Source organism: Cebus imitator, unplaced genomic scaffold (genome assembly GCF_001604975.1).
Source record: "Cebus imitator isolate Cc_AM_T3 unplaced genomic scaffold, Cebus_imitator-1.0 Scaffold286, whole genome shotgun sequence".
NCBI classification, from domain to species: Eukaryota; Metazoa; Chordata; class Mammalia; order Primates; family Cebidae; genus Cebus; species Cebus imitator.
Genome location: NW_016107601.1, coordinates 1,089,602 through 1,112,107, shown reverse-complemented (window position 1 = coordinate 1,112,107; position 22,506 = coordinate 1,089,602). Strand labels below are relative to the sequence as shown.

Sequence of the window (22,506 nt, the reverse complement as noted above, 5' to 3'; positions counted from 1 at the left end):
AAAAGAAAAAGGAAATAGACAAAAACAAAAACAAAACAAAACTACCTCAACAAAGTAAAGGACATATATGAAAAATCCACAGCCCACTTCGCACTCAATGGTGAAGACTGAAAATTTTCCTCTAATGTTAGGAACAAGCAAAAGATGCCCACTTTTGCCACTTCTTTTCTACAAAGTACTAGAGGTCCTATCCAGAATAATTAGGTGAGAAAAGGAAACAGAAAGCATCTAAATTGGAAAGGAAGATGTAAGTTAATCTCTATTCATTGATGACATGTTCTATGCAGAAAACCTTAAATATTACACAGAACTGTTAGAACTAATAAAAAAAATTCAGCAAAGTTGCAGCATACAAAATCAACATGCAAAAATCAGTTGTATCTCTATAGAGTAGCAATGAGCAATCTGAAAAGGAAATTTTGAAAACAATCCCACTTAGCACCAAAAGGGCAAACTACTTAAGAATAAACTTAACTATGGAGGGGAATGACTTGTATAATGAAAATTACAAAACTTTTTTTTTTTTTTTTTGAGACTGAGTCTTACTCTGTTAGCCAGGCTGGACTGCAATCACTGCTCACTATAGCCTTAACCTCCCAGGCTCAAGCAGTCCTCCCTCTTCAGCCTCCCAAGTAGCTGAGACTACAGGCACCTGCCACCAGGCCCGGCTAATTTTTGTATTTTTTGTAGAGATGGGCTTTCCTCATATTGTCCAGCTTTGTCTCAAATTCTTGAGCTCAAGTGATCTGCTTGCCTCAGCCTCCCAAAGTGCTGGAATCACAGATGTGAACCACTGTGCTTGGCCAAACCTGGGCGACAGAGTAAGACTCTCTCTCCAAAAAAAAAAAAAAAAAGATTGAAAATAACAAATGTTGGTGAGTATGAAGAGAAATTAGAACCCTTGTGCATTTCTGTTGGGAATGTAAAGTGGTACAGTCACTGTGGAAAACGATATGGCAATTCCTTAAAAAATTTAATGGAATGACTCTATGAGCCAGCAATTCCACTTCTGGGTATATACCTAAAAGAAGTGAAAGCAAGGTCTTGAACAGATATTCAGGCACCCATGATCCTATCAGCATTATTTATAGTAGCCAAGGGGTGGAAGCAAGCCAAGTGCCAATTGACAGGCGAACAGGTAAATTAGTATACGCATACAATTACTCAGCCTTAAAAAGGAAGAATTTTGACACATGCTACCACACTGATGAAACTTGAAGACATTATGTGAATTAAAATAAGCCTATTACCAAAGGACAAATATTGAATTACTCCACTTGTATAACATTCCTAGAGTAATCAAATTAATAGAGATGGAATGTAGAATTGTGGTAGGAGATGGGTATAGGTGGGGCTTTTGTTTAATTGGCACAGAGTTTCTGTTAGGGAAGATTAAGAAGTTCTGGAAATAGATGGTGGGGATAGTTGCACAACAATTTGAATTTAATACCACAGAACTACATACTTAATAATGGTTACAAGGGTAAAATTTATATTTATATATATATTAAAACAATAAAAGAGAATATCCAATACAGACTGAAATGTTTTTTCAATCTTAAAGATCAGCGTAAATTTGCTGTTACTGTGTGAACATAGGCAGGTGGTCTCTTGAGCCCAGGAGTTCGAGACCATCATGGGCAACATGGCGAAACCGTGTCTCTACAAAAAATACAAAAATTAGGCAGTGTGCTGGCCTGCACCTGCAGTCCTACCTACTCAGGAGGCTGAGGTGAAAGGATTGCTTGAGCCCAGGAAGTCAAGGCTGTAGTGAGTTGATATCTTGCCACTGCACGCCAGTCTGGGGCTTAGAGCAAAACCTTGTCCCAAGAAAAAAAAGAAAAGACTAGTCAAGTGCAGTCAGTAGTGAGAAGGGTGAGGGGAAAGAGTAGAACATGGAGTTCAACTGTAGCTGATGGTGAACAATCAATTGAGATAACTCACTACCTTGAGAGCAGCCATGAGCTGACTCCTAACCTCTAGAAGAGTGAAGATAAAGAGTCCAACTGTAAATTGAAAATTAGCTTATCATTCCCAGCACCAGCTTTCTTTCCTCACATCCTCATAATGGATGCTGACTTTGTGAAGAGAAAGAAGGGCTTGGCAGAGCTTTGCTCGTGTCACTCACCTTTGTTATTTCCAGCCAGCTTGTTCATCAGGTAGGATTTGCCTGTGCGGTAGAGGCCCACAATCGCCACCACCACCACAGGCTGTGTAATGGCAGACAGGATCTTCAGAGCTTCTGGATTCACCACCAGTTGCCTATTAGTGTTCTCAATAAGGCATATTGGACCTGTCTGGTGGATCTCTGACGCCATGTCCAGGGTATTGTTCTCTTGTCTGCAAAGGAAGAGATGGAATGAATTAGAATTTCCAGTCTTTTGCATTTAAGGGATAGAGTCACAAAATTCCCCAGGATGGCCAAAAGTTTTGTGAGTGTCAGTGAGAGACATGAGGAAAAATCTGTATCATTTTTAAAAATTATGGAAGTATTATCATCAAAGTAAATATTGGTATGACAGTAACTTATCAACAGTCAACTACTCTTGTGATCTAGTACTTTCATTTAATTCATTGTGGAAAACCTTCCCTTGGATTCTTATTAAAAATTTTATACTAGACAATAAATGAAAGATAAAATAGGACTTAGATAACTTTTTTTATATCCTGGCTATATGTAAGAAATTCAATATTGATGTTTATTCATGCATTCCTATGGTGAATAAAGACCCCCATGAATAAATGTTTCATTGGTATACGCCCTTAGGACAGTTTCCAGGGATTTTTAAATGTGTTACTTCCTCCATCTCCAACTGGTTATGCTTATTTCACTGCAATGAGGATCCACAAAGCTTCTCACAGTGCCATTCTGGAAGTGGAACCAACGTAACATGCTTTTACAAATTTTATAGAACTACATAACTATGTGAAACACATGGCTAGGGACCTTTCCAAGGGCTTTGATGGGGCATGTGCAAGAGAAGGGCCTGGAAACTTAAGCTTCATTAGTGTCATGATAAGGTAGCCTCTAACTCAGTGGGGGTATGAATGCAAAACTGCCAATACTGAATGTTGTCAAGAAACACACACACACACACACACACACACACACACATACACACACACACACACACACACACACAGCAAAACAAAAAACAAACAAAAAAATCTCATGAAATAAGAATTAGAAGACCAGGAGGCCCACAAAGAAAACTACATGGGAAGTTGTTAAAAGAAACTATATTTCCAGCAATACAGCTTCAGGTTTTCTGTTTTTATTCTGTTTTTTCCATTTTGTAGAGTAGGAGAAAGAGAAATAGGAAGAGGAGAAATAGAAGTGGGGAGGAGGAGAAGAAGGAGAAGGGACTGGAAAGGTGAGAGAGAGAGAGAGAGAGAGAGAGAGAGCACGCATGAGTGCACTCCAGTAAGCGCCAGCAAGTGAACTGTCAGACAAGGTGATGAATGGGGCTAGTGTTTTGTCAAGAAATTCAGGGAGGAGTTTCCAGAAGGTGGGATCCAAGTTGTCTGAGTGCATGGGAGAGGTTAAGGTAAGCAAAGATACTGGCTTTAATAGTGATGCACTACAAGGGAATTACATAGGAAAATTAGTCTACTGCCCTCTCTTAAAAAAAAAAAGGGAGAGGAAGCTCTTTAGTCTGGATTGTTTCTAGAGAAATAACCTGGAACAAAGTTCAAATGTGTAATAAAAAGTATGCTGTTTTCATGGATCTTCCTCTTTCATGTTTGGTTTCAGTTTCTTTCTTTAACAGTGTCAGTGGGCTGCTTACTCTGCTTCTCATTTACTGTTCTTTCCTTCTCTTGAAAAGAATCCATTGGTAGCTCTTTCCTTTTCCCAGCTGCTGTAGGAGCAGGATTCAGCAAGCTCCATCACTGACAATGGAATTGTGATTGTGTCCCAAGTCAACACAAACAATGTCAACAAAGAGAAAGACCATCCTAGTGCATTTCAAACTCTCAGTTCCTGTCTGCTGGTGCCTAATTCAACACAATCACTGTGGCACTTAGAGCCACGCCGCTCCTGATAGCACCAGAATTTCATCTGACCTGTGTCTTATGTCAGGCTCAACTGGAGCCTAATTTGGTCCCAGTCATTTTTAAGGAAACGAACTGACCTTTATAAATTCCTTCCCATCCCCGCCACAACCTTATAGGCTCAATGTCCCTAAGCTGAGGTACTTCAGAGCTGGAGAGGAAGCAGTTGGAGTTTTTACCTGTTCTTTTCTCTTCAGTCCAGGTAAAGTTGTTTCTGTCACTTCTCTTTTCTTTCACTGGATGGCTGGACTTTTATTTCACCCCTCCAGTGTTGTGTAGCTTTCTGGATTTTTCTCAGTGATCAAATAATTAGAAGGTAAACCACCTTTGTAATGGCATCAGAGCCTGATGAAACTGAAAGTACTTCTTTCACGGCAATGACTCAGTAACCACAAATACAATTTCTGGTCTCTGCTAGTAGGAGGGGTAATTATGAAGTTTGGAGATATGTTAGTCAGCTTGCTTTTTTCTGCCCGTGGATGCCACCAAAGAAGCATCACTGAAGTCTCTCTTCTCCCTGTGGTCATATCTAAGTCAGAGTCTATTTAACAGCCTGAACAGGGAGAAGCTCTTCAGTGGAGCATTGAGCTTTGAAACAATGGATGAAAGCCTGAGGAGCCATTTTGAGCAATGGGGAAAGCTCACGGACTGTGTGGCAATGAGAGATCCAAACACCAAGCACCCCAAGGGCTTTGGGTTTGTCACATATACCACTGTGGAGGAGGTGGATAGAGCCATGAATGCAAGGCCACACAAGGTGGATGGAAGATTTGTGGAACCACAGAGAGCTGTCTCAAGAGAAGTTTCTCAAAGGCTAGGTGCTCATGTAACTGTGAAAAAGATATTTATTGGCGGCATTAAAGAAGACATTGAAGACCATCACCTAAGAGATTATTTTGAATAGTATGGAAAAGCTGAAGTGATTGAAATCATGACTGACAGAGGCAGTGGCTAGAAAAGGGGCTTTGCCTTTGTAACCTTTGATGACCATGAATCTTTGGATAAGATTGTCTTTCAGAAATACCATACTGTGAATGGCCACAACTGTGAAGTTAGCAAAGGCCTGTCAAAGCAGGAGATGGCTAGTGCTTCATCCAGCCAAAGAGGTCGAAATGGTTCTGGAAACTTTGGTGGTGGTCATGGAGGTGGTTTAGGTGGGAATGACAACTTGCCATGGAGGAAACTTCAGTGGTCGTGGTAACTTTGGTGGCAGTCATAGTGGTGGTGGATATGGTGGCAGTGGGGATGGCTATAATATATTTGGTTATGAAGGAAGCAGTTTTGGAGGTGGTGGCAGTTACAACGATTTTGGCAATTACAACCGTCAGTCTTCAAATTTTGGACGCATGAAGGCAGGAAACTTTGGAGGCTGAAGCTGTGGCCCCTATGGTGGTGAAGGCCAATACTTTGCTAAACTAGGAAACCAAGGTGGCTATGGAAGTTCCATTAGCAGCAGTAGCTTTGGCAGTGACAGAAGATTTTGATTAGGAAACAAAGCTTAGCAGGAGAGGAGAGCCAGAGAAGTGACAGGGAAGCTACAAGTTACAACAGATTTGTGAACCCAGCCAAGCACAGTGTGGCAGGGCCTAGCTCCTACAAAGAAGATGTTTTAGACAAATACTCATGTGTATGAGCAAAAACTTGAGGACTGTATTTGTGACTAATTGTATAACAGGTTATTTTAATTTCTGTTCTGTGAAAAGTGTAAAGCATTCCAACAGAGGGTTTTAATGTAATTTTTTTGAACCCGTGCTGTTGATTGCTAAATGTAATAGTCTGAATGTGATGCTGAATCAATGTCTTTTTTTTTTTAAATATGAAGTTTCAAAGTTTTTTATTGGAGAGATTTTTAGAGACCATTTATTGTTTTAAAAACTTGTCCCTTAGGTATTGAAAAAAAATGAAATGTATCTCAAGATTGGAGATCTGTTTGAGAATTGTAGAATGAGGAGGCATCACATTAACTTTTAGGTATAAGTTTCTATAACAAGAGATAATTCACAGTGGAGCTGCCTATTCCTTTAGAGGTGCAGCGAATGAGGAAAGGGCTTGTTTTACCCACTCGTGAACACCGAGCCCCTGGCTCTTAATGGCCAGCACACAGTCCGGAGGGGGCTCCATGCATTGTACTCATGTTCCAGGCTCAGTGCTGAGTGATTTACATGAATTAACTACTTAAATCTCATAACAAATATTTCCCTATGATTTTATAGAAACGAAGGCACAGGAAGACTTTATCAGTTGTCTAAACTCATAGCACTATAACTAATCTGAACCTGGGGAGTTCCCAAACCCTCTTCTTGAACTACCTTACTATGCTGCTTGTTTGGTGATTGAATAATTGTAAAATAATTGTAAAAATATTTAATTTGTAGATGTCTCTCTTTTTAAATTTAGTATACTATAACTTGATTTTTCATGAATTATTGTCTTAGAGCTTCAAATGTTATGCGTCTATTTCATTCATGACTACTTACATACAGAATAGGTGGTATTGGTTCTGTTTTACAGTAAAAACAAATTATAGCCCTTGTGAGCATTTATTTGTTAATTTATTTACACACATTAAAATTATATATTAGGTATATATGAAATGCAGATATGTTGTTCTTTCTTACTCATATTTTATAAAATAATTTCATTCACACTCTACCTACTCTTCCTGAACACTTTGGCTTCATCATTATTAAAACTACTTTAAAGTCTTATTTATTTATTTATTTTTTTGAGACGAGGTCTCACTCAGCACCATCTTGGCTCACTGAAGCCTCCACCTCTTGGGTTTGAGCAATTCTCCTGCCTCAGCCTGTCAGGTAACTGGGATGACAGGCACACCCTACCACACCCAGCTAGTTTTTGTATTTTTTAGTAGAGATGGGGTTTCACCATGTTGGCGAGGCTGGTTATTGATCTCAAATGATCCACCTAACTCAGCCTCCCAAAGTGCTGGGATTACAGGTGTAAGCCACCCCACCCTGTCAAAGTCTTTTAACTTATTTTTTTCAGAGTATGTCATTGTTACTTTTGTCATAATTGTTTTAACCATTTTAAATCTCTGCAAATTGTCCTAAAAACATGTATCAAACAACAGAACATCTATTCAAGAAGACCCCTACAACTATGGTAACAATAGCAAGAATCCATGGTATTTGTTCCACAACCTGCTTCTTCCTTATCTTCAGTTTAGGTTGTCAAATGTTCCACTGCAGGTGGGTATGGCCAAGAAGCCTGTGTTCCCTCTTCTTTCATCTACCAGGCAGGGATAAAATATCAGGAGGGGCAGTCCATGAGCACTACTGATTCCCTCCAACACCAAGTTGTAGAAATTAAATTCCTGGTTAGTGTGACCAGAAGTTAAGGGCTCTCAACCTCCCTCTAGCCCCACTCATAGAGTGAAAGGTCTAGCCCAGGCTTGTCAGCCTGAGAATACCTCCTTATCCCTTCACTGTGGTTCACTTGTAGGGTGGAGTTTCCATGCTGGGAGAGACAAGCAAAGAAGACCAAAGGCTCCCTGTCCAGTGGAAGGAGCCATGGCTCAGAGGTTTTGCCCAGGAAGAGAAGCAGTCCATAAAACCATAGTGCTTGGAAGCTATTCCCCAAGATACCCACTTTGTTTGAAACAACGTGGAGAAATTCAAGTGTAGAAACTTGAAGAAAAGTTACTGCTAGCTGATCTACTCTATGAGTAATACTAAAAGAAGACTTTCAAGGAGAAAACAAGTGACCTTTTCTAATGGTAATACAAATCCACCTGGACAAACAGTAAGGGAATTATGTAATTATAAAAGACAGCATAATTGTATATCTTTCCCTTCTCCTTGTAACTTATTTTAAAAACAATAAGTATTTTATTGTTTAAAAGAGTACGTTTTTAATTGTATTTCAAGGCCAATAGCATATGGAAATGTAATTGTACTTAATAAGAATGACACAAAGAGAAAAGTTGGGAGCAAAGTTATATTGGAATAAAGAACAATAGTAGATGTTAACTTGAACCTCTAGAAATAAAGAGAACTTATAACTAAGAAAGTAAAAATGAAAAGCTCTACAAATTTATACCTTTTCCTCCTGCTTCCTTAAAAGGCATAAAATAATATAAGTTGATAATAATAACACTGTATTATTGAGTTTGTAACATATTTAGATTTAACATATATAATAATAATAGCACCAAAAGAGGGAAGAGCCAGTAGTTATGCAACTATTAGAGTAATAATTCAGCATCTCACAGAAGTTAATTTAGCATAAATTTCAGGCATCCTTTGGTAAATTATGTATATGATAATGTCTAGAACAGTTAATAAGAAAATAATGGGTCTCAAATCAATAACCTAGTCCTTTACCTTGAGACACTGGTAAAAGAACAGCTAAAGCTGAAGCAAGCAGAAAGAAGAAAATGAAAAGTTTTGGAAAGTAACAGAGTAGAAACCAATGAAATAGAGAATAGAAGAGAAAAGTGGAAAAAGTCAATAAAACCAAAAGCTGTTTTTAGAAATGATCAACAAAGTTGACAAAGCTTTTAGTTAGACTGGCCAAAACAAAACGAAACAATCAAGAAAAACAACAGAAGACTCAAATAACTAAAATCAAGAATGAAACAGGAGGCATCACTACTGACTTTACAGAAATAAAAAGGATTATAAGGTAATACTATGCACAACAGTATGCCCACAAATTAAATTATACAAAATAGGCAAATTGCTAGAAAGACACAAACTACCAAAACTACCTCATAAAGAAATAGATCATCTGAGTAAAAGTAACAAGAGATTGAATTATGTATTTGTTATCATGCTGCTATGAAAAAATACCTGAAACTGGGTAGTTTATAAAGAAAAGAGGTTTAATTGACTCAGAGTTCCACGTGGCTGAGGAGGCCTCAGGAAACTTACAATCATGGCATAAGGTACCTCTTCACAGGGTGGCAGGAGAGAGAATGAGAGCAGAGTGAATGGGGAAGCCCTTTATAAAGCCATCAGATCTCAAAAGAACTCACTATCATGAGAACAGTATTGAGGAAACTGCCCTGTGATTCAATTATCTCCACCTGGTCCTGCCCTTGACACATGGGAATTATTACAATTTAAGGTGAGATTTGGTGGGGGGGTGACACAGAGCCAAACCATAACAATTATTAATCATAAAACTACCACAAGAAAGGCACATCCCCAAATGACTTCACTGGCTACTTCTTCTAAACAGTTAGAGAAGAATTTATACAAGTTCCTTGCAAACTTGACCAAAAATAGACGAGTACAATTTCCCATTCAGTTTGAAATGGTATTAAAATGCTGCCAAACCCAAAGACATCACAATTAAAGTGTAGACCAATATGTGTTTTGAAAAAGAATGCAAAAATCTTCAACAAAGTACTAGCAAACCAAATCCCAGAAACATATACCAAAACTTATGCTCATATGAAGTGGGATTTTTTCTGCAAAAGAAAGTATGGTTTAATGTGAAAATCAATTAATGTGAAACACCATGTCCACAGAATGAAGGACAAAAACCATATAATCATCATAATAGACACAGGAAAGGCATTTGATAAAATTTGATACCCCTTCCTGATAAACATAGTCAACACACTGAGAACAGAGGGGAACTTTCTCAGCCTTATAATGTCCTATGAAGTTTTATTTTGATATAATTTTAGACTTACAGAAAAGTGGCAAAATAGTTCAAAGAGTTTTTGTACAATATTTCCCCAAATGTTATCATTTTAAATTTATTTTCTTTCATCTGAACTATTCAAGAGTTAGTGACAGATATAATGGCTCTTTATTCTTAAATAATTCAGTGTGTGTTTCTTAAAAAAGAAATTATTCTACAGTGCCACAGTATATTTGTGTAAGGCCCTTCTTAGGCTATATAACTTTTTTCTAGTTTTTTATTTCATTTTTAAAAAATATTTCAACTCTTAATTGAAATATGTTCAGGGATACATGTGTAGGATGTGCAGTTTTGTTATGTAAGTAAATGTGTGCCACGGTGGTTTGCTGCACAGATCATCCCATCACCTAGATATTAAACCCAGCATAACTTAGCTACTCCTCCTGATGCTCTCCCTCCCCCAAACCCCACCCCCAACAGGCCTCAGTGTGTGTTGTTCCCCACCATGTGTCCATGTGTTCTCATTATTCAGCTCCCACTTATATGTGAGGACATGTGGTGTTTGTTTTTTGTTTCTGTGTTAGTTTGCTGAAGATAATGGCTTCCAAGTTCCAGCTCCATCCATGACCCTGCAGAGGACATGGTCTCGTTCCTTTTTATGGCTGCATAGTTAACAGCTGGAATTCTGTATCTCCTTCTGGGAGGGAAAACTTATGTAACAGCCTCTTTAGACCTGTCCTTGCAAGAGTAACATGGATATGTGTCTTTAAGAAGCAAATATTGATGGTTAATATCTGATTTTCTCTGCCTATCTACTTTATTGGGAAATGATAGAAGGTTGATTCAGGACTGGTGGAACCCTTTGATGTCATTCTTGAAGCTCTTTAAGGTGAGGAATTGGAGCACTCTGTGTTGGGACTACTTACTTGTGCATTGTCCCTGAGGTAATAAACATTATTCACAAATTTTAAAATGTTCACACCATTATGAGATCTTGATTAGTATATCCCAGAACTGAAAGTCTGCATATGGTGTTTAGTTAGGAAATAATGCTTACAAGGACAGATTTATTTACAAGCCATCCTTTTCCAACTGAATGAATATAGAAGGAACTCTTAAAATATGCTGAAGACTCCACGGAGCATATGAAGTCTTGAGTTTCTTTTTAAGTCAATGTAAATAAAATAAAAGCACTCACCAAAGTCATGAAGAACATTTGTTATCATTTTGAATAAATAGTGGCAATTATTGTATTTTAATTGAGGCTTGCCCTGCCTGAGGTCATGATTGAAAGAGATTCCTGGAATAATAGATATTTCATAAGAATCATGAAATTATTTGCTAAATTTGATTCACTTTTACGTGACTACTTGGAAAAAATGTCAAAATCAAGAAAAGACCAATGTGTCATCTGTATCCAAAATAGAGTAAGATGAATGAATCAAAACAAAAAATATAAAAATATTCAGGAAAAAAACTAGACTCTCAAATACTGATTAGTATTGTTAAGTTTTTCATGAGCACAGTCCAATACTAATCAATTTACAATTATTATGAGTTGAAGGTATTATAGAAAACCCTGAAATTTCATAAATGTTTTCATTTTTTTGCCATCTGAAAATAATCTTTCCATGAGAAAGTGGAATATATATATTCTGGATGTTTGCAACATTCTATTGACCAGTATTTGTGGACAGTAGTATAACTATGTCATATGACAATACAGCTATCACGAAAAGTAAAGACAAAGGATTGCATGCACTTTTTATAAGTCATTTATTAAGTGGACTCTGTTGTGTGGTACTCATCCCATTTAGCTCTCTCATTTTTCTTTTTTTAATTTCAGATTGTACCTTCTATTATGGAAATCATTCAATTTTTCCCCGGAGAATAAGCTGAGTTTCTTGAAGTTGTTGGATAATTCAGTTTCTTTCAAGTTATGTTTCCTTTTTGTGTTAATCTTATAGAAGGAATGCTTTAACCACACAGCTCAACTTAAAAAAAAAAATACTCTGAATGGGATGACTGCATGTGGCAGTGACCAGGAGAGGAAAATCTGGAATGGATGGTAGAGGAGGGAGATGACAAATATCAATTATGACCTTGAGACAAGTCGCAGAAGTGAAATCTGGGGCTGTTAACTCCTATGTGTTAAGTCCTTTATAGAATTGCAGCTGCTCACTAACATGAAGAATTGACAATGGACTGAGTTTAATGTAGGGCACAGTGATCAGAGTGGTAAAGGGGTGAACTATATTGGCTGCATCTGATGCACCGACCCATCCTTTCACACTCTCTTCTCATCCCAGTTGTGGCAGTGCTGGGCAGCTCAAAAGAGGCCTGGACTCATCTCAGTCTCATAGTATGTTACACTGGGTAACATAAAACTGCATAAGAGAGTGCAGGGTTTATGGGATTGGTATACTCACTCTGTAACCTGTCCCGCCGGGCCTCTCAAACATGCTGGGCATGTTCATGTCTTAGGCCTATATACCTGCTGTTCCTTTTGTTACTTATGCTGCTTCTCCAGATATCCAGGCGACCTCCCCTTACTACTTGAGGTCTTTCCTGAATTGCCACCTAATCGATGCTATTTCTGATCCCCCCATGTCAAACTGCTATATTCTAAATTGCCAGCTCTGTCACTCCCTTATCTCTGCTTCACTTTTCTGCATGAAAGTTGTGGTTATTTGATGTTCTATATGGTTTACAGTTTTCCTTATTACTTGCTACAATGTTATATCCCTTGAAAGCAGATATATTTGTCTAACTGCTCAGTCTTCTCTAGCACCTTAAATCAGTGCCTGACAAATAATGAGCCTTTAATAAGTATTTGTTAATTGAATAAGTCAAAACTGTGGAAGTGAACATGTTGGTTAAGTGTTATGCTCATTTTCAAGATTTTTGAGATACGTTAGAGAATTTTCCTCTGGAAGTATTTGCAGTTCCTCCCACTCCTTCAAGTGTTTATCATGCTTTTCACCTCCTTCCAATTAGGTGGAATCCGGATTTTTAATCTTAACTCCACTAACAGGTATAAAATGACATCTTTTCTAAATAAGCAGTTTTAACATTTCAACTGAAAAAGAATATATATTTAGATAGTTATTTTCACCACATTTTATCTCATAGTATGTAGGCTTCCTTGAGCTGATGAAGCCTGAGTTAGTGTTACAACAAGAAGTCAAATGGATTTGGTGTCTACTGTATGATAGACATTGTGCTACAGTCTTTACAGGTGTTATCAGTTAACTCCATTTTTCAGTACATACTTATGATGTAGGTAGTATTATTTTCATTTTAAAGACCAGGAAATACAGTTTAAATATGTTGAGTGGCTTTTTTTTTTTGAGACAGAGTCTAGCTCTGTCGCCCAGGCTGGAGTGCAGTGGCGCGATCCTGGTTCACTGCACCCTCCACCTCCCAGGTTCCAGCGATTCTCCTGCCTCACCTCCCAAGTAGCTGGGATTACAGGCATATGCCACCATGCCTGGATAATTTTTGTATTGTTAGTACAGACTGTTTTTTACCACATTGGCCAGGCTGGTCTTGAACTCCTGACCTCGTGATCTGCCTGCCTCGGCCTCCCAAAGTGATGGGGATTACAGGCATAAGCCACCATGCCCGGCTGTTTAATGGCTTTCTAATACCAGTTTATTAGGATACAAGGCTCTGACAGTTGATTGATTTGAGGTTTCTTCAAATGATGAATCGGTGTGTTAGGATCAAATTAAGTTCGTAGGAGGTTCTATATTCTGCCAACGTGGACTGAAACATTCTGGTGCTATAGGTCTTTCCCTTTACTCTTTCTAACTGTAAGTCTGATTAGTATTCATAAATGAAAAGTCTCAGGCCCTCTTCTACTTTTTGTTGTGAGTGAAAGATTTCTGATATCAAGTTAGAATAACTTGAAACTATTTTTATTTTGAACACACGTCAGATTGAAAGTGGAAACAAGCTCTTCATTTTTGGGAAATAGCCTAGATGTGAAGAAAACTGCTCTTTCCTGTTTATGACAATGAGTAGGGTACAGTTTTTGTGCACTTTGTTTTTACATGAGACTGCTTGAAAAATTTTCTAGGGGCTTTTTCTTTTAAATGGTGGGTAAGAGGAAGTAACATTTCCTCACTTTCCAGTTTACTTGCTTTGCAGTCTATGGAATCCTTATAACCTTTTAATAGATGGTCACAGATCAAATTAATTTATAATTTAGTATTATCATAAAATACAATAATATATTTATGTATGCTTAGTGTTTCAAAGATTGTCCCACATATTAGCGTCCCATGGACAGATGCTGAATTTCAGGTGTGGTATGTTTTTATGATAAGCTGCTTTTTACATAAAGAACTCTAGCAACATGCTCTAGAGTACACAGCAGCAGAGCTGCATTGATGCAGCTTGGGTTACTTAGTCTCATACAGAATGGAGGCATGACCTGCAAGTTAGGAAAACAACCATATGCATGTATGTGTAAAGAGAGCAATGTTCTGTGTGCACAGCACTGGGCTGGATGCTAGTAGACACAGCCACTGCCCTCAGTAGAACTTAACTCCAGTGGGTAAGAGTGACTTGCACCCAAATTATAAAATGAGAGGATTAGAGAAAGGAAAAGAACAGCACTGAACACCAAAATATGTACAAATTGGAACATTTAAAACTTTTACCCATGAGGAATTTACCCTGATGTCACTTATGTGAAATGGATTAAATTTTAGTTTTCTAAAAAATGACCTGACAATAAAAACAGGCACATAGAACAGTAGAGTGGAACCGAGAAATCAGAAATAAATCCAAATACTATAACCAAATTATTTTTGACAAGGAGACCAAAAACATACATTGAAGAAAGGAAATCCTCTTCATAAATGGTGCCAGGCAACTATAAAACTATTAATACTAGAGAAAAACATGGGGGAACACTTCAGGACATTGGTTTAGACAAATACTCTATGGGTAAGACTTCAACAGTGCACCCAACAAAAGCAAAAATAGACAAATGGAACTTTGATACTTAAGTGATTCTCCTGCCTTGGCCTCCCAAAGTGTTGGGATTGCAGATGTGAGCCACTGTTCTTGGCCTCATAATAAACTTGTTTCTAAGATCTACTTCTTTTCTGTTCTAGCAGAACTAGAGCCTGATTTTTTTTTTTTTTTTTTTTTGAGACGGAGTTTTGCTCTTGTTGCCCAGGCTGGAGTGCAGTGTCGCCATCTTGGCTCATTGCAACCTCCTCCCCCTGGGTTCAAGTGATTCTTCTGACTCAGCCTTCCTGAGTAACTGAGATTACAGGCATGTGCTGCCATTCCTGGCTAATTTTGTATTGTTAGTAAAGTTGAGGTTTTTTCATGTTGGTCAGGCTGGTCTTGAACTCCCCACCTCAGGTGATACGCCCGCCTTGGCCTCCCTAAGTGCTGGGATTATAAGCGTGAGCCACTGTGCCCAGCTGAAAGATTAGTTTTATGGAGGGGACTGACTCCAGTTTTCTCTAGTGGTTGTCAGAGATCTTGGAGCTGTGAATCCTTATCTAAAAAGAAGAAAAAAAAAGTGTAGCTGTTCAGATCTGTGTAAGGAAAATTTGTTAAATTCTGAAACCTACCGAAAAGATTGCTGAGTGTCTTCAGTGGAACCCAGGTGCTGGCTAGAGCAATTTTCTTGGTTATTTACTACTCTGGGGTTTGTAACTTTCACTGTTTTTGGTTTGTTTTACAACCTTTGTAAATAATAAGTTGTGAATAATAATAATACAAATTATTCTTGTCCTTTTACATGTAGAGGATATTTGTTGGAAGTACAATGGATTTCTTTTCCTCTTTTGTGGAAGAAGCCAGTTTTTTTTATCTGTTAAGCAAACTCGGCTTCCTGAGTTGCCTATGCATTAGTCCAGTCAGTACTCAGGTGTTTCAGGTCCCTGGGCCCATAATAACCTGTTTACTTCATGAACCATCTGATTAGCCCAGTGCACTGTTCCCAAACTCTTCTTTCTCTTTTTTCTCCCATTTGTCATGCTCACAGCCTGAAAAACAGAGTGGGTATTCTCTTCTGGGAAGCTGGCAACAAATGGATGATGTGATCTGTGCATTCCAGGGGAAAGTAAATTGTGATGCTTTTGAACCCATGGTCAGTTAACGAAGCAGTTTCTAGCTATTGAACGTACTGTAAAAAGCAGGACTCTAAATGCTTTGGGTAAGTCTTTGTAATGATTAGGTGCTTGAGGTTTTTATCTTGTTTCATGTGTCTGAACACAAAGCTTTTTGAATTGATTCATAGTTGTTCCTGTTTATATTGTATTTTTGACATATTCTATGCTTGTTCTATAACCTTTTCATTGAAAAATAAACACATATTTCTGTTGGAGGGAGATAAATGTCCTTTTTTAGAAAATAAAATAATACATTTCTGTGAAAGAACAAAACCAGCATTTCTGTTTGGCACTTGGTTGTGGGATTCTTTTCGAATCTTTTATTTTAAAGATTAGGTACCATTTTGTTTAGAGTTGATAATTTTTTAGAGGTCATCCCTTACACACTCTGCTGAGTACAGTAACTTGCTTTTGTTTGCAACATAGCAGCTTAGCTAGTATCCTCCTTTTGAAACAGTGAGGGTTTGAGGGGGTCCGGGGGGTTCATCTATATGGATAACTGACAACTGATTCTGGCCATGTCCTCTCTCATCTCTAGGCTCATGATCTCTGTCTCCCCAGTGTTCATCTGCAATCCCTGGCTGTCACCTCAGTGTGATTAAAACTAAATTCATTCTCAATCCAATATTCAGCTTCCTGCCAGCATATGTCTGTCTCTGTCTATTTAATTGTCCAAGCTGTCTCTGTCTATTTAATTGTCCAGACTTGAACCTTTGTAGATAGTTTCAACACCCTCGCCCTCAGCCTTTCTCTATTGCTGCTGCTTTTGTAATGCTTTTGATGTTTTTTTCTCCTTATCTTTATGCTTGCACTACTTCAGTAGTCTGCTAGTTGGTTTCTGATAGTGTCTATGATATAATGAAGAATCTATTGTGTCTGTCTTTGTCTTTGGTTCCTGACAATGAGCTTCAAAAACTCTTGGAATTTCCTTATAGGTGTATCTTTTGTTATGCATAACAAGAATCTCTTTTGATCACACCTGAGTTTACCCTAATAAGCTGGCTCTAGGTGGGCCCTTCCATAATTCAGGAAAGGAGCTGTCCACATCAGAGAGACCCTGGAACTTTTAGCCCCATCTCCTGGTCTCTGGGGAGAGGAGAGGGACTGGACAGCAAAGCCTAGTTATCTGGCCAGTGATTTAATCACTCCTGCCTAGATCATGAAGCCCCATATAAAAACCCTATGAAGCCCCATATAAAAACCCTACAACAGCAGTGAACACACTGGTTAGCTAGGAGGATGACATCTGGATTTCTATTTTTTTTTCCCCAAACCATATAGTCTATCATAAGGTGGATTTCTTCAGGAGACAGCATGGAAGCTTTGCATCCCTCTGCTCTCTTCCCTAGACTTTGCCCTTGCCCTGTGCACCTCTTCCATTGGGCTGTTCCTGAGTTGTATCCTTTAAAATGAAAGTGTGATTGTTTAAGTAGAGTGCTTTCAGTGATTTCTGTGAATTGTTCTAGAGAATTGTTGAAACTGAAGGGAGGTTTTGGGAATCTGAATTTGTAGCCAAGTTTGACATTAGTGTGGATAGTCTGGGGATGTCTGAAGTGAGGGCAGTCTTGTTGGAAATCTTGCTCCTTAACTTGTGGAATCTAATATTAACTCCAGGTAGTGTTGGAATTGAGTTGAATTGTAGGAGACCTAGTTGGTGTCAGAGAATTGGTCCCAGAGTGCAGTGTGCTTACCCTTCGACAGGCATTGTGGTATGTGTGCTGCGTGTATTATTTCATGTAATGCCCACCACAGTGTGCAAGACTTAGGGGTTTTTCAACTTGTTTCTAGTTTTTGGTGGGGCTTTTGTTTGTTTTTGAAATGGGGTCTCACTGTGTTGCTCCCACTTGTCTTGACTCCTTGGCTCAAGTAATCCTCCTGCCTCAGCCTCCTGAGTGGCTAAGACTACAGTTGTGTGCTACCAGGCCTGTCTCAGGTCTGGTTTTATCATCTTCATTTTACTGGTAAGGAAACGGAAGCCATAACTTGCCCAGTGTAATAGGAGAAGTCAGTGCTTTCTGACTTTAAAGCCCTGTACTTAACCCTTTAGTTGGGCCAGCTATCTTCCTTGCTGTAGAAATTATTACCTTTCTATGATCTGGCTGCTGTGGACCACATTTTCTAAATTAAACTTTTATCATGTCATTTTTGAACTCAGAACTTTCAGTTGGTGTCTCCATTACTGCAGGAAAAAAACCATTATTTGCAGGCAGCCATTCAAGGCCCACTGGAATCCACCAGGCTCTAATTAATGCTGTCCCAGTCTTTGTATACAACAGAAGAAACACCTATTGTGTTTCTTGGAGGGGCCACTCAGTCTGTATCTACAGTGAGTTGCTCTGGAAATGAAACTATGTCTTCTCGTTACTTGTAAATCGTAATAGGAAAGTTAGAGTATATGAAAAGAATGTCCATGTAAAAATAACATGCTGACCAAGTCAGTAGTACAGATGATAAGATGCTACTGGAGTTCAAAAGAGGCACAGTTTGACTAAGCAGGTGTATCTTGAGCCTATTGTTGAAGAGATGGTAAGATTTTGAGAATTGTGACTGGGGAGAGGACCCTTATGCTCAGGAAGACCGTGAGTGAACAAGAATGGAGGGAATTCTTGGGCATCTATGGAAACGCAGTATGGATGACAGTGAATGCTTAAGTTTATCTGGGGGAAATTTCTGAAACCAGAGTCTCTTCCTTGTCCCCAGACAAGCTGGAAGTTGCAGCATATTGTTTTAATTGACAGACTTGTGCTAAATTTTTGTCCTTTGAAGCTAGAGTTTTTTAGAATGAGCCAAAATCTATTTCAGGGATAGCCTAGGTGATAAAGTTATGTGATTATGTTAGTTAATACTGATTTTAAGAAAGATCTTTTTTTGTGTTACCTGAGCTGATCAAAGGAAATTTTAAACTATATAAGTTCAAAATTATTTTTAGTAGTAGAACATGAGAAGAAACATATTCAAAGTAACCAGTCTGAATGAGGGAACATTCTTCAGCATAGATAAGTTTTGGTAAATGTATAGTTTTAAAAAGTCTTCTTTGTACATGAACTCACTTCATTATACCCAATCTCTTGAGTTTTTTTTTTTAGGGTTAGAATCTCCCCTGACCATAGTGCCAACTACTTGGGAGGCTGAGGCAGGAGGATTGCTTTAGTTGCTCAGGAGTTCAGCACCAGTTTGAGCAACATAGCAAGATCCTGTCTCTGAATAAAATCAACTTGAATGCTATATAAGAAATATTTATACATTTTGGAAAATAAAAATATGTAAAGAACAGATCAGAATTAGAGTCTCAGAGATAGTTGATAACCGTGTTTATTTTTATTGTGCTACTTTTGTTTGTGTCATTACCTATGCAACTTTGTAGCCTACTTTTTTTACTTTATATTATTAGGATTTTCCCATGTTGTAAGATTTTTTGAAAACAATGATTTCTATTAATATATAAATGTATTATCATACATAGAGTTTTCTGTTTTTGTTTTCTCCTTTCAGTAAAAAGAGTCATTATTTTGTAAGCTGCTTTCTTCACGTGTCATGTCTACCTTTCTGAATGATTACTTATGTTAATGTATAGTCAGCCCTGTGTATCGACAGGTTTTGCATTCATAGATTGAACAAACTATGGATCAAAAATATTCAAAAAAGAATTGCCTCTGTACTGAACATGTGTAGACTTTTTTCTTGTCATTGTTCTCTAAACAATATAGTATAACTGTTTGTATAGCAGTTACATTGTATTAGATATTATGAGTATTAGAGATAAAGTATGTTGGAGGATGTGAGCAGGCTATATACAAATGTGATGTCATTTTATATAAGGAACTTGTGCATTTGTTGATTTTTGTTGTCCTCAAGAGGTCCTAGAACAGATTCTTCTGTGGATACTGAGAAATAACTGTGCTTCACTTTTTAAAAACTGGTTGCATAATATTCCAGTTATATGGCTATGCCATAATTTAACCATTTTTCTGTTGATGGACGTTCACACTATTTCTAATTTTCACATACAAATGGTGCCTCCATGAGCATTTTTATACTTATATTTTCTTATTTTTATGACTACTTTTGAAGAAGATTGGAATGATATTATTGGGTAAAAATGTATATGCATTTTATAATTTGCCAGCCATTGTGAATTTGCCTTTTAAAAGGGCTCTATCAGTTTATTCTCTTAGCAATTGTGTTTGAGGCCTTATTTTCCTATACCCTCACTTAGCTGTATATTATCATTGTCAAATACGAAAAAGTAATTGGAAACATGGTATCATGTTACCTTAGTCTGAGTTCTTTGCTTTTTTTTTTTTTAGTGTTCCTTTTTGTATGTGACTCTTGATTCTTGGCCCATTTTCCTGTTATAATTCTTTAGTGCTTTCGTATTTTACCTGTAACTCTTTAATTCATCTGGAATTTATTTTGATTTTATGGAATGAAACTGCTTGATTCTGAAGGAGATCGAAGGGCTAGTGAGTCTTGAAATTGTGTGTCTGGAAAAATTTAGAGGATAAAAATAAATTTTGCTGCCTTTGGAAAGAAATTTGTTTCAAATTTATTTAAAAACTTAGTTTATTATTAACCAACTCTGTAAAGTATGTTGGAGAAATAAGAAAATCTTGCCAACAAAAAGACCCCTTCTTACCAATACAGAAGAAAAAGAATGCTTTGTTTTTATTTGCCTGTCAGATATATACAGATAGGTAGTTTAAGACTACAAAATTTGAGCAGATCTTAACTCATACAGTAAAACAGACAAAACCTCCCTTGTATTCTTGAGACAAATGGATATACACTGTGATAGTTTTCAGTGCATCTGCTGAAATTCCTGAGTTAATTTCAGTGATGTGTGTTTGCAGTGTCTAGGGTCAAAAGGTCTATGACCTTGGCATTGTAAATCTGTAGACTAAGATAGTATCTAATTCCTGATCAAAAGGCTTGGCCTATTAGATTTTGTTTTTGTCTTGTTTTCTTAAAATTTTTATTTACTTTTTGTTTTATTTTTTACATAGAGATGGGGTTTTGCCATGTTTCCCTGACTGGTTTCGAACTCCTGAGCTCAAGCAGTCTGCCCACTTTGGTCTCCCAGAGAGCTGGGATTACAGGCATGAGCACCACCACACCTGGCCAGGCCTGTTAGGTGTTTAAAGAGATCCTCTTGGGTGTGGTAGTCTGAAAATGGTTCTCTAAAATACCCAATTCTTAATCCTGGAACCTGTGAAATGTTACCTTATATGGCAAAAAATGGTTTTTTTAATTAAATTGAAGATCTTGATGTCTAGGGCTCTTATCCTGGACTATCTGAGTGGCCCCTAAAAGTGATCCTGTGTATCTTTATCAAAATGAGGCAGAGGGAGATTATACATACACAGAAGAGGAGGAGGCAGTGTGACCAGGAGGCAGAGATTTGAGTGTCAGGGCCACGAGTCAAGGCATTTCCACAGCCATCAACGGCTGGAATAAGCAAGGAATAGATTCTCCCCTGGAGCCTTTGGAGGGAGTATGACCTTGCTTTTGTTCTAATGATGCTGCTTACAGACTTTTAGCCTCTAGGACTGTAAGAGAACAACTTTCTGTTTCAAGCCGTCAACTAATTTGTTACAGCAGCCATAGGCAATTACTGTATACCCTAAAGACAGAAGGACTGTCTCCCTTTTATTAAACAAAGAAAGATTCATTCTGTTTACTATGGTAATTATTGTGAATGACAGTTAATTCTTGTCTACTCTTTACTAATCACCATTATTTATTGGTTCTCAGTGTTGAATAACAGGCTAGACACTCTACCAAAATGATGTTAAAACAAAAATGAAAAGTTAACCTCAATAGTAAAGTTAATAGGATGTAGGGCCTGAGCTTTTGCATTTTTAACAAGCTCCCCACCATTCCCTGGGAATCTGGATGCACGTTAGCATATGGGAACTACAAGTCTCATGTATCTTTAATTTTTTCATTAATTCAATAATTGTTTAGAAGCCTTAAAAATTTCAAATCATTAGGGTTATTAGTTTTGAATTATTAATTCTTAGTTTTAATGTGTTGTAATCAGAAGCTTGCCCTGAAGGATTAATTGAAATATCCATTATGGCTTAACAATACAGTTTTGTAAATGACCTCCACTGTGGATAGTTGGAAAAAAAAATAGCCATTTTATATATAATCTATTTTTTTTATTGAGGTGAAATTTACAAGAAATTAAGCATTTTAAAGTGAACAAAGCAGTGGCGTTTAATATATTCATGGGTTGTGCCACCACCACCTCTGTCTAGTTTCAAAACATTTTTATCACCCAAAAGGAAACCATATACCATTAGCAGTTGCTCACTTCTCCACAGCCTATGGCAGCCGCCAGTCTGCTTTCAGTTTCTATGGATTTACCTATTCCGAATATTTCAGATAAAGGAAATTAGGCAATACGTGACCTTTTGTGTCTTTTTCACTTAGCATAATGTTTTTCAAGCTTTATTTAACTCTTTAAGAAACTGCTATTTTGGCGGGGTGTAGTGACTCACACCTGTAATCCTAGCACTTTGGGAGGCCGAAGTGGGTGGATCATGAGGTCAAGAGATCGAGACCATCCTGGCCAACATGGTGAAACTCCGTCTCTACTAAAAATACAAAACTTAGCCAGGCGTGGTGGCATGTGCCTCTGGTCCCAGCTACTCAGGAGGCTGAGGCGGAAGAATCGCTTGAACCCAGGAGGCGGAGG

General features: G+C 37.9%; 2 protein-coding genes across 3 annotated transcripts in view; one reads left to right on the top strand and one right to left on the bottom strand.

The window, feature by feature from the left end:
• The window catches only part of GBP3 (guanylate binding protein 3), a 12,913-nt gene extending 8,069 nt beyond the window's left edge, over window positions 1–4,844 (bottom strand). Inside the window, exons 1-2 of the mRNA XM_017501949.2 lie at window positions 4,233–4,844; window positions 2,129–2,340 (exon numbers count right to left, since the gene is read on the bottom strand). Of these exons, the coding sequence (XP_017357438.1) occupies window positions 2,129–2,318 (190 nt within the window). The 5' untranslated portion in view covers window positions 2,319–2,340; window positions 4,233–4,844. The remainder of the gene's footprint in view (window positions 1–2,128; window positions 2,341–4,232) is intronic.
• Window positions 4,845–15,397: 10,553 nt separating this feature from the next.
• The window catches only part of LCLAT1 (lysocardiolipin acyltransferase 1), a 181,612-nt gene continuing 174,503 nt past the window's right edge, over window positions 15,398–22,506 (top strand). For both annotated transcript variants that reach the window (XM_017501946.2, XM_017501947.2), the window contains exon 1: window positions 15,398–15,850. The gene's annotated coding sequence lies outside the window, so the exon portion shown is untranslated. The remainder of the gene's footprint in view (window positions 15,851–22,506) is intronic.